Source organism: Antrostomus carolinensis, unplaced genomic scaffold, assembly GCF_000700745.2.
Source record: "Antrostomus carolinensis isolate BGI_N321 unplaced genomic scaffold, ASM70074v2 scaffold12374, whole genome shotgun sequence".
In the NCBI taxonomy this organism is placed as follows: domain Eukaryota; kingdom Metazoa; phylum Chordata; class Aves; order Caprimulgiformes; family Caprimulgidae; genus Antrostomus; species Antrostomus carolinensis.
In genome coordinates this window covers 1-13,030 of record NW_010311439.1, presented here as the reverse complement: position 1 = coordinate 13,030, position 13,030 = coordinate 1, and the positions used below count along the sequence as shown (strand labels likewise).

Genomic DNA, 13,030 nt, shown 5'->3' with positions numbered 1-13,030 from the left:
ACCAGCCTCTGTAGCGGGCAGGGTGGGAAACATGGCTTTTCCCTCCGGTATTTTACAGTGTGGTTCAATAACAGTCTCTTGGGCCCTGGCGAAAGAAATAACTGTATGCTGGCCGTGTCTCTCTGGGCAGTGTTTAATCAGTTGGTGGCTGTCATCTGTTTTCTGTTTAAAAATATAAATCTGAGCTTTTTTTTGGTTGCTGTTAAGTTCTTTTTAACTCTGCAGGTATGGTTTTGATGGGTTTTCTTTGTCCTGTTGCCTTACGTGAGGGGGGCTGGTGTGTGTGTTGAGGCCATTTGAGAGCACATAATTCTGTTGTTGATTATTTTAACTAGTTCAGAGGTTTTTTTTTTTCAGTTTCCAGTTGCCAAAGGGTGTTACGTGCTGTATGAACAGTTCAGCGTTCGGGCTGTCCGTGTAAGAAAGGCAATCTCAAAAGTACAGTGTTCAGGCTGCTCATATGAGAAACGCAGCTCAGGACAGTGCAAAGGAAATCTTTGTCTATTTAGATTTTAAGGACAGTAGCTTTTAGAAAGTCTTCCAAAGATAATTTGGATTGAAGGCCACTTGAAAGAAACTACTGAAACAGAGTAAAATATCTCTGAATTGCTTTAGTTTGTTTCCACTAGCAAAATGATGATTTGGCATTTAAGGCTTTTCAAGGCAATTTGTGTTTTTTCTCCTTCCTATGTCTGCAAAAGTTCTTTTAACTTGTTAATGGTGTAGAACAAGTAAGTACTTAGTCCTTGCTCCTGGAGATGCATAGTTTAAATAAGCATATCTTAAATGCTTTTTGTGTTGACTGCTCAAATGATCCGAGTTTGCTTGGCCCTGATAGTGGATAGTTTTCAGAGTCTTGCTTTAGAAGGAGAGGAGGGAAAAGGGCAAAGGTATATACAACGTTTTACTCATTTTTATTTTGAAGCTTCCCCTCTTCCTGATTTGCTCCTCTTCTTTTAAATAAGTGCTAGGTCTAGACTAAGTTTTAAAATGTTCTTTTATATCTAGACTAAGTTTTAAGATATTCTTTTACTGCTAACAAGTTTTTGGTACTTCACTGGGAGTGTGTTCTTACTAACGCATCCTGACTTCGCCCATAGCCACTGACAAGAAAAAAATTGCATTTGTACTAAGGTGTCTGAAATAGCATCTCTGCAGCTGCCCGAGATGTTTTATTGCACACGTGTGACTGTTTAAGTTGTCAGACTAGTAAACAGTATATACATACACATTCATTTCCTAGTAGTTTTATAGTAACCACAGTCATAAAGGGTTACTTTGCTGTAGTTATTTGAGGGCTTTTTTTCATAGCACACAAAAAATCTGCAGTAGCATTTCTTACATCTCCCTTTTGTACCTGCTATTATTCAAAATATGTTTAGATTTAGAATTGCAAGTTGTATTTTAAAGATGATTATCCTGGGTAACACTTTTCATGTAGAACAGTCATGGTCTCTCATATAAGTAAAACTCACTGGCCCCCAAGAACAACTAGTAATAGTGGAACTCCTTGGTTTTGTTTATTTGTTTCTACAGGGAGAAAAAAGTAAGTGAAGGACAAATTGTTTCTGTAGCTATTTGACCATATGCACAGGCACTTGGTTGGTAGTTTAAGTGATACTTTACATATGTCTTTGGTATTTAATTTACTCCTTCAGGAAAGGAAAACTAAACCTGTAGGTTAGGAAGGAAAGGAATTTTCTTTTTTAACACTTGAAAGCAGTTTTTTTAGTTAGAAAAAACCCCAAACCTAACCTGACCACAGTTCACCTAACGTTTATGCCCATCCTTAAATATCTCGGGAATAAGAGTTGTTTCCATTTGCAGTACTAAAAGGGCTGTGATGTTGTTTTCAGTTATAGGTCAGTCATGAACCTCTAAGAATTCAAAATATTTTCTGAGGCTTAATATAGAAAATAGACACCATTTACATTTTTATTTCTCACATTTCATAACTCCTAGGCCTTCATAGAAATGGGAAGAATAACGTTCAGTATTTTTTGCCAAAAAGTTTTCCTTACTGCTGTAAACAACTCGAAGATAACTTGAGAAGGGGGGGGGCTTTTTGTAGAATTTGTCACATCTCTCAATTCAAATGTGATATGGAAAATTCACGTGTAATTTTTTTAGCTGGTCCTAAAATGAACTGCATGCTTCTGGGCTGTTTTGTTTTTGTAGAACACTTGAAAGCTCTGTTTTCTGTGAGTACAGTTGGATCTCCTTCCATCACAAGCTGTATCAAAGTCCTTTTTGTACTTTAAAGTGTAAACTAAGCTATCAGAAACCTTATGTGTCGCTAATGTTATCGGATGTTGCTAATAATTGGAAGAAAACTTCCAAATTTGCATGTTCTTACTAAAGGTTTTGGGAAAAACTTCATGAAGAGTCACTGACTACCTCCAAGTTGCTCTATCATTAGTCTTGCCGTGGTGTGTTCTGAGTGTCTGGAGTTTGGATGGAGTGCAGAAGGAAGACTTCAGCTGTGAACTGGGAGCTGGATTCACGTCTCTTACGCTTCCTTTCAGTTCAGCTCTCTTCTAGAGGAATATTGTCTGCTAGTGGAGCCTACGGAATAGCTGTTTCTTGATGTGATTTTATTTCCAGTAGCTCACTAGCACTAGGCAGAGGTGCTACTAGAATTTCTGTGGGCTCTCACCACATCAGTTACCTTACTGCTTATCAGACTTTCTTCATTTAAATATGGAATCTGCCATTTCTTGCATGTTGGCTGTGTGAGTGTGAAAACATATTTGCTATCTTTCCTCCCAAGTAGTATGTAGGGAAGTTTTGTGGACCTAAGAGTAGTGACTGTAAATGTCCCTTTCTTCCTTACCTGTCTAGGATACCATGAAAACCTATTTACCTTCACAAAGAGGATTTTTCTGTTCAAGCCAAAGAGTTTAATTATAAAACTCATTACTTGCTGATGTGTGCTTCTTTTATTTACAAGATCTCTGAATTTCTAGTACAGTTTCTTATTCTTTGTGTTGTCAGCAGCATTCAAAAGTATAATATATTGAAATCTATATCGGGAGATATATATTATATATAGAGGTATATGTGGCTTGGGGTTTTTTTGTATGTGCTTATTAATTGGTATTCAAGTGCTTCAAACTTGCAGAAGGGAACAAACACTGTTGCCTGTATGCAATAAACCACAACTTTTGCTGCCCTGTCACATTAACCGAGACAACAGCCTATAAAAGTATAGTAAGTGCTTCTTCTCTGTTGGCTTTTATAATTTTTTAAAAGTTTGAATAATATATCCTCTAGAATGTAACAAAACAAAAGGATGGAAATACAGTGCAGGAGCATGTTCGAAGCCTTACGTGTTCTTCAGGTGTCGTTCTGTTTGTTCTGATTGCATCAAGCAGAATAGAAGATACTGTGTTATGTTCTATCACGTATACATTGAGCTAGAAAGGGGAAAACTGGGTGCACTGATAGCTTGGTGATGTGTGGAGGGTGATTAGCATTCGCTGAGGAAAGTTAAGGTTTCTGTTCCTAATGTGCTGAATGTATTTCTTTCCTTAGTTATACAGTATTCAAACGTTGTACTCTGAAGATGTTTGCTAGCGTGGGGTGGGGTTTTTTGTCATCTTTAACTGTACTGAAGGAGGTAATGTTATTGTATCCTACTTTACTTAAAGACATGGAAGTGACCATCGAGTCTTATTTTTTGTGTATTGTTTCAAATTTGTAGGGCTTTGTATTCCCATATTTTACATACAGTTGAAGAGATTTGGGTCTCTGTGGATGTTGTCCTTGTTACACCAACCTTTTATTGTGAAGTATTCTCAGCGTGTGTATTATTCAAGTTTCAGAGTTTTAACAACTTGTGAAAGGTATTAATGCCTTCTGACTCCGGTAATATTAAACACGGAGGCAGTATTTATCATATAGATTTAGAGAATTAATGGACCATTAGGACTTTACATCCCATTTGAATCCAGAATAACACTACTGATTTTTACCAAGAGGCAACCTGTTTCATAGCTAAAGTTTGTGACACAACATTCTCACTCACAACTACCTTGATGGAGACGTAGTGTTGTTGGAAAACCACCTGGTGTCTCTTTTAGCAGTTAGTGTAATTTACCTTACCTTAATTGAAAAGATTTCTAAGGGATGGCTTTTCCTGGCTCTTTTTTTTTTTTTTGGTCAGACCAAAGGAATTCTTCAGATTGCTTTTCAGATTTCTTGCATTTCCAAAATCCATATTAATACTATGCAGAAGAGCCTGAGATTTTGTTTTTCTGGAGTGTTAAGTACACTCCTTACTGTATCTGGTTTTGCAGTAGAAATAATGTTAATAGGACTTCACTGTATTTAATTTCATGTCAGTGCTACTGTACAGGTGTTTATATCAGTATGCTCTTAAGGCGTGGTGGTAATTAATACTGTTCTACAACATACAGAGGAAACAAGTACTAATAATAAGTTCACAGCAGTACTGACACTTTTATGTGGGAGTTCCTACTTGTAATTATATTTTCCATCTGATTTTAGTAGCATCTGCAAAGGTTAATATTTCCATTTAAAACTCTTAGTGATTTACAATTTAATCTTGGTGAATGATTAACAAAAATTTAGTTAAGGTTTTAGAAAGAAGATAGGAATAAATGTTTAACTGCTAAGTTTTCAGAATAGAGAATTGAGAAGTCAGTGAGATGGGCAATTGGTCCTGTAATGGGTCTTACAGAATTTTACAGTTTTTAACTTCCTTACTGAAATGCTTCATAACAATACAGTCTGGAAATGTAGCTGCTATTAATGACTTCTATTAATTAATATGTATTTAGTAAGAAAGTAATGAGTATGTAAAAGCTTCTAATGGATGTTTCTGAATTCAGGTAATATAAGAAATGCACTCTGGATCTTGTGTAGCATTTCAGTGCTGACTGAGAAAGTGCAGAACTGTTTCATAGTTGTTGAAAGAATAACAACATAAACAAAAATCTTTTGCTATCATTGTGTGGTGTTCAGATGAAAACAAATAGTGTCCATTTTAATTTTACTGAGGTGAAATGAAAGTCCAATTGTCAGACACAGAAATTGCTTTTCAAATTTCTTTTAAAGGGATGCCCATTAAGCAGAAGTGTGCACTTAAATTGCTGTACTCAAAAGAATTTGGCTTATGCATAGACTGAGAAATGCTCCTTCACATTTATGTTCACAGAAGTGTATTAACAACTCAGACCGACTTTAGTTTACTGTATGATGACATTCTATATTACATCAGAGTAAAATTAATAAAATATATATTGTTTCAGCAGCTAAATCACAAGTTCTGCTCATGTTATTGGTTGTATTTGAATACTTTGTCTTGACAGGCTTATTTATAAATGTAAAGATAATGAATGTCCCTGTGCTGATGACTTCTGAGTTCTGTTGCTGTGACAAGCCTTTCTCTTAACTGATCACTTTGTCTACAATTTATTTACAAATTAGTAATTTTTTTTTAAGAATTCAATTTTGCATGCATGAGACTTTCTCAGCCATCTCTGTGACCTGGTTTTACTTTTTTATGAGTGTAAAATATAGCAGAGTATCTAGAAGTAGTTCTAAAACTCTGCTATTGGATTTCAGGGTAAATCTAAGGCCTATCTAAACTTGATAGGTATTTCAAAACTTGGAATTTTTTCTAAGGTTTTATAAATAAAAAAAAAATCAGGAAGTATGGGTGATATTAAAATAACACTACTAAAATTGTAGGGAGTTTTGACAGAGGTGGTAGCTATTGAGATAGATGCTGTGTGGAACGTCCCTATGGCATAATGCTGCATAAATTGCTTTGCCTATTGGTGAGTGGGCTGGTTTTCTAAATGCTTAGGAAAACAGAAAAATTGAGTTGGTCGCTTGCAAGGCAGCACAATTTATATCTGATAGCTACTGCTAAACTGATAGGAGTTAGGTGTGGGTTTGTACCCGAATTCAGAAGTAGCCTTGATTAGATGCTCAGTGGGAAGTGAAATTTTAAATATCTTTGCCCAGTTGGTTACTTGTTCTGTCCAACGTTCTTGAGCAATGTTCTTCCTGCTCTTGACATTTCTCTGCCAAAGAAGTGATTGGCACTAGATGTCGGTGTCAGTATTATGTCTGTATCAAGCTTCATGTTCTCAGTTGTGTGGCAAACTTTATACTTTAGAAACCATGTGAATATTGCATTAAAACTGTATCATGAAATAATTTGTAATTACTGTCTTTAAGATACCTGGGATATTTAAAGGGAGATTTTTTTTTTTTTCCAAGTAATTTAAAATTTTTAAATCATCATTACATTTGAAAAGGTGAAAATTTCTGGTTTAAAATGTTGGTTTTTTTATTTCCTTGTGTAGCTATGTAGGAAACCTCTCCAGAGATGTGACTGAAGTTCTTATACTTCAGTTATTCAGCCAGATTGGACCATGCAAAAGCTGTAAAATGATAACAGAGGTAAGGCCTTCCACATCCAGGGGTGTAGCAAAGATAATGTAACTTAGGATAAAGCTGTGCAGAATAAGTGGAGTTGAGGGCTGCTCTTGACTCTCCTGATAGTGGCGGGTTTTTAGGTTGTGTTTGGCTTTTGGGATGACTTTTTGCAGAAGAGACCCATTGTGTACAGACCTGAACTTTTGCCTGTAACCCTGATGTACCTTTAACCAGCTGCTGGTGTTAAATTTTCACTTTATCTAAAGGATTGTTACCCCCTTTTTCCAGAACCACGTGGTTCTGATGATCACAAACCTTATTGTTTCAAGTGTTATTCATGGTTATTTTGTACATTTTTCACTTTATTTGAACATAAGCCTCAGTAATTCTTTTCCCTCACAAATAAATAAATAAATGCTTCTTCACTATGGATGAAAAGTAAAAAATCCTTCAAAATAAGTTTTGCTCTTCCTGAGCCTCTTCTGTGCCAGTGTGAATAGCTCCTGTCTACACCTGTCTTTTCTTAAATTAGTTTTTTCTTGAAACAAAGTGGCCAAATTTCCATAGTATTCCAGATAGGATCTTTTGTACAAGCTGTTGGTAAGTATTAATACTTTCTTCGCTCTGTTGTAAATACTCCGATACATTTAGGGTTGGTAGCCATTTCTGTGATCTTGTTGACACATCCTAGGCATCTTCTCATTCCCTAATATTTTTTCTTCCTTTTGTATTAGTAACTGATAAATTTCTAGCAGACAGGGACTGATGGGAATTTTGGCTAGGTTTAGTCTTTGGTTCTTCAACTCTGATTTTCTGTATGCTCTTCATAGAATGACAGAATGGTTTGGGTTGGAAGGGACCTTAAAGCTCATCCAGTTCCAACCCCCCTGCCATCAGCAGGGACACCTTCCACTAGACCAGGTTGCTCAAAGCCTCATCCAACCTGGCCTTGAACGTTTCCATTGAGGAGCATCCACAACTTCCTACTTTTTTCTACTAAGTTATGGTTTGTACTGACTTGTAATTACAGATTTCATGAGTACAGTCACTTTTTTTTCAAGATCATTAGTGAAAGTATTAGAAAGCAAGTCTTGCTAGCAGACTTCTTTGGGAACACTGCTAGTACCTCCTCTGCGACGGTCTCTTCAGTGTGGCACAGTGCTTTTTTTGGGTTTTTTAGCTGCTTATTATCCATCTGATGCTGTTTAATCACTCTTATCTTTGTCTTAACTAATAATTTCCTAAGTGACACTTTATTAAAACTTTTTAGAGACAGTAGGAACTCTGCCACATTTTCTCTTAGTTTCTTGAAGGAAGATAACTAAACAGAAGGGTAACAGAGCACAGTTGGTAGTTTTTCTCTGAAGAACCAGTTTTGATTGTCATATGTTCTTCAGAAATAAGGTGCTGTCCTTCCAACCTTCAGCTGATCGAGAGATGTTTTAGCTTCAGTTTGATTTCTTGAGAACCAGGGGAGAAATTCCAACACTCATTTTATTTAGGCTTTGTGGTTTTAAGCTTTTCCTTAACCATAGAAATAACAAGGGAGACATCTTTATGAAATAAGTAGATAAACAAAAAGCCACTTGCAGCTATATTCAGTTGTCCGGAGGTGAATGCACTGGGCTGACCTCAGCACCTGTCACTGAGCACTCAGCGAGTGCAGGTTGGATTCTGGACTGGAACTGGCCTGCAGCAACAGCGCTTCTTTAACTGTCACAGTACCTGTCCACCCTCCTCATCAGGGTGTTGTAAACTTTTCATAGGCACTGAGTTACATTTGAGTGGTTCTTACCTGTCCGTTGTTATTACCACCATCAGTCAAGTTTATTCCTGAGTATTTTCCTTTTGTGTGGGGTTTTTTTCCCCCTCTTTAACCAGTTGTATCAACTGTTTCCTCGCTCTTGTTCATTTGTGGACTGTGACATGAACATGTCAGTTGTTGAGAGATGTCCAGTTTTTATTTTTGGGGATATGTGCTACTCAGGGACAGTGTGACTAACATTTACAGGTATCTTGAACACCTAGAGACGTAGGCATCTGCAGAAGAGGCTCTTCTCATGTTCAGACAAACTCTTAGTGCTAAAGAAGACCTCCCCACGGTCTGAAAGTAAAATGCACTTCAGTTGAAGCGTAAACTGCACTAAATCTGCTAAGACCTGAAATGGATTTCCCAAGTCTTTTTTTCACTGCAGCAGAGTAGTAGTATGGGAAGAGGGGTGAACTGAGGCTTGCTGTTTTGGGGCATCTGGGGTGAACGTGCTTTTAGAGCATTTCTAGGCTGTTGTGATTTAAACTTCTTTTTCTTTTTTTTTTTAATAATCTCAGGTATATTTTCTCTCATCTGTTCATTCTGCATCCGTTAGAGACACCTAGTACTCAGTGTTTAGAAAGGTGACTTCAGATGGCTTCATCACTTTAGGTTATATAAAGTCTTTGTGATCAGTTCAGCTTTTAGATCTTAATAGCTTCCCTTGTTCAGATGTAGACAGAACTATATTTGAAGATGTACAATCCACTTTTACTGGGCAGAATTAGGATTTCTTTGTCCATAATACGTGTGCATGAATTTGCAGAAGTTAAATAGTAAAGCTGGTAAAGGCCTGTTGTTGTGTTAGAGCTGTGCTCTACCTGACACTGGGGGAGGTTGATACCCAAGAACACTGATGCCAAAGCAGTTTCTTTACATGCTAGACTCTTCCTTGTCCATGCAAGAAGTAATTTATTTGGTTTCATAGTAATGTTTTGGTCCATGAACGTGCAGAGTAGTTAATGTAGATATTTTGGTGTGAGACTCTAGTTTTTGTACTCATTATATCTTTCAGGCAGATTAAAGGTTAAGGTTAGCATTCTAATCATCATTTCCACTTGATCAACTTTTCTGAAAACTTTTAGGTTCTTTGCACTGAATACTCTGGTACAATTAATACTTCAGTGAGCTTTGTCAGTCAGTACCTTTAAAGATGATTCAATAGGCCATCCTGCAACAACAGGTTATATCCAAGATTTAACAGTAACAATCAATTGATTAATATCTTTTTCCCTCTAACTATTTTGAGTCCTTTTGAAGAGGTATTTCATCCCAGTTGATGGGTATAATAACATTTTTCATTTGATACTGAGAATATGCAACTTCTGGGTTGCTGTCTGCTAGCAGTTTTCAGGCAAATAAAAGGAAAGCCTTCTTAAGGAGCAGGAGAGAGAAAGTTGGTGAAAGCGTCTCTGGGGAACAGACCTTTCAAGCTTTGAGTATATCTATATATATGAGGCATAAGACTATTTTTGTTCTTCTCTCCATTCTTCCCCTTTTTTCCTTCCTTCCATCCAGTCTGCAGATCACTTTTCTGGTAGTTGAATTATTTTTAGTTCAGTGAACTTAAAATACTGAGCCCTCATATGAAGTAAACTGCACTCAGAAATTGCTAGATCTTGAATAAAAAGTCCATCTTAATAATTCTTGCATTTAAGTGTAATGTCAAAGGCTGTTTCATAAATCTAATGCAAATCATTCTTAAAGTTTCTAGCTATAAGTAATATATTTTCCTGGATTTTCTTCTCAGCAACCCGATAGCAGAAGGGTCAACTCTTCTGTTGGATTTTCTGTTTTGCAGCATACAAGCAATGACCCTTATTGCTTTGTGGAATTTTATGAACACAGAGATGCAGCTGCTGCATTAGCTGCTATGAATGGGAGAAAAATTTTGGGAAAGGTAAGTTGCTTACATTGTAATCTTAGATTTAAGGCGTATGGGTTTGTGTAAAAATATTAATAAAACTGTGCAGCATTCATTTTGTTGGCCATGTTTATCAAGGTTAAATATTATTAGAATAGTATTTTTTAAATAATTGATTTTTAAAAAAAAATATCTTCTTTAAGTAACATGTAGTTTGTGATTTTCTAATTATGACAGCTTTTTTTATTTGTAAACATTGACAGTTGTAACCCACCCTTGAATGAACTTACAAAATGTAAGAATTGTGTGGATTTATACTAAATCTTATACTTATTTTCAGGAGGTCAAAGTAAACTGGGCAACAACACCAAGTAGCCAGAAAAAAGATACATCCAGTAAGTAAAGTAATGCCACAGTATCACTTCCACACAAATACTTCACAGCGTGGTAATAATTTGTCATAAGTGCATTTAAATGTAACTTTTCTCCTTCTCATCTTGTGTTTAATAGAATTTTGCAAACTAATTCTTCTGTTTCTGCTTTACAACTGGGGAAACTGGAGTGGACAGATTAAATTGCTGCTGCTCATCAAATGGAATCCTTGGCGTTCCTGGTTCCCAGTGCTGTGTGCAGAGCATCACTTTCTCAGGAGTTGAAATTTTAGATAGCAGTTAAATATTTGATAAGTAAATTATTTATTTTCAGATCACTTCCATGTGTTCGTTGGGGATTTAAGTCCAGAAATAACAACAGAAGACATCAAGTCAGCATTTGCTCCTTTTGGTAAAATATCGTAAGTATCACAATAAATATTTCCAATATCAGTTAGGAAATATGACAGTGAAAATTTGTTTCTGAGTTGAAATGTTATTTCTTATATTTTTAGATATTTTTTTTTTCCTGATGTTAATTTCATTGTGTTGGGTGGGTAGGAAAGAGGGGTTATTGTTTCATCTCGTTATCTATCGTGATTGTAAATGTAATTGTGCTCTGGTTTTGCTGAAAGCAATGTGCTTTTAACCTAATTAATATGCTGACTTTTGATTAAAATTTGATTACTGTTCCTAAGTGTGACTTTTTGTTGTTCAGAATGTGTACAGAATAGTGACTTGACAAGTGCTGTATGTTCCATTCTCAGTGTATTTTGTATACATTCATACTGCTTTTTGTAGGCAGTATAGAAAACTGGGCAATGAGAATATAATTTTATGAAGTTTAATAACTTGTGAACATTCTGAGAAAAAAAGCTACTTTGAGAATGAAATATACTTTTTTTGGTTAACAGGGGATGAATTAAGATTATAAAATTTAAATGAAAGAATGGTGGATTTACAATATGTGCACATTTCTACCACTTAAGAGAATGTTTCTTTAAACTTCTCGTAGATAATTCGGGTGACACCAAATCACCTGGTGTTTTAATTGAACGTATTTAACATTACAAGAATCCTTGTTGAGTGCTAAAGTATATATATGTCCTTAAGAGTACTGCTACAGAAAAGTCTGTTAATCTTCTATCAATTTATCTTTATAAAAATATTTTGAAGTTGCACATGAACATTTTTGTACTACTTTACAGGAATATATTTCTAAGAAAAAAAATTTCTTATTTTTCTCTTGTTCTGTACGCATATTTTTAAATGAATCATAAATCTTATTTCTTACCTCTGCTATTTTGTTTACTTTGCTTTTTGTCTCTTAATGTGGTAAGTAGTACTGTTTAAAAATCAATTTAAAGAGAATAATTCAGGTTTCTGTTTCTCAATCTATATTTATACCTGAGAACCTGCAGTTTTTCTAAAGTCCAAGTCACAATTAAAAGTAATAGCATTCTGGTTATTTTGCAGAATTGCTCATAAGAATGGACAGGATCTTGAAGGCTAACTGCAAGGAACTGTGCACACTGGAACTCAGTTGTAGATTTTTTCTCATTTCTATTTATTCTTATTATACATTATTTATATATACATATTTTAGTATTTACATTTTAACATTCTATATTCAGTGCAGTTCTATATTTCCAATCATTTTAACTTACTCACTAAAATTTCTGTGTAAATTTGTTGTTTTCGTACTGGTGTGCTTAGCATTGTTGTTAGTTTTATTCTCCTTTCTTAAATTTCTGAAAATGTCAATTTTTCAAAATTTACAGCTGCCCAAACTCCAAAATGATGGTAGAGAATTGACCAAGAAAAATAAAGAAATCTGTTAACAGGCCATGTATGCCTTTTAATTCCTATTTTTTCCTCTTTTTCGATTTTTTAATATTTCATATATTTTGTATCACTAGGCAGAAGACATTTAACTATTTAGAAAATGCATGGTAAATTAGATAGAATTGTTACAGTAATTTATAGAACAGTAAACCTTAGAGGACCCTAGCCAATAGAATATTAGAAAAGGAAACTTTGTTTCTCTTATACTTCAAATTTGAACATACTAGTTTTAGCCAGTATAGGTTATGTGGATAGGTTGCATGTTTATTACATGTTATTTTTTTTGTCCTACTGCTTTTTTCTAACAGGTAAAGAAGCAATAGGGAGAGTTCAGGAATGACTGTAGTTTTAGGGCTAACTGAATTTATAAGAAAAAATTATGCTCACAATACAGTGTGTGTGGTTCCTTTTAGTTTTTATTTTGCAGGTTATTAATATTGCCCTCATATAGCTGTGCTTCTTTTCACAGGGATGCACGGGTAGTTAAAGATATGGCAACTGGAAAGTCAAAAGGCTATGGTTTTGTATCTTTTTATAACAAACTGGTGAGTAATCACAATGTAGATTTAAAATAATTGGGTATTTTCCACTCTCAGCTGTACCTCTTTGTGTGTATATATATATATATATTCACTGTGTATCAGACTTTCCCAAGGGAAATAAATTTGCCTCTACAGGACAAATTTACTTTAATAAAAAACTTCTGTTGTTTGTGATTAATCACAGAAT

The 13,030-nt window shown here is 35.2% G+C and overlaps 1 protein-coding gene across 1 annotated transcript; it reads left to right on the top strand.

Moving 5' to 3' along the window:
• Positions 1–6,344: 6,344 nt before the first annotated feature.
• Positions 6,345–12,861, top strand: LOC104523998 (nucleolysin TIAR-like; the record flags this gene model as incomplete). The annotated part of the gene is made up of 5 exons (XM_029084683.1): positions 6,345–6,435; positions 9,972–10,121; positions 10,426–10,480; positions 10,791–10,878; positions 12,771–12,861. Coding segments are annotated over exons 1-5 (396 nt in total), but the record flags the coding sequence as incomplete, so codon positions are not given.
• Between the last annotated feature and the right edge of the window lie 169 nt (positions 12,862–13,030).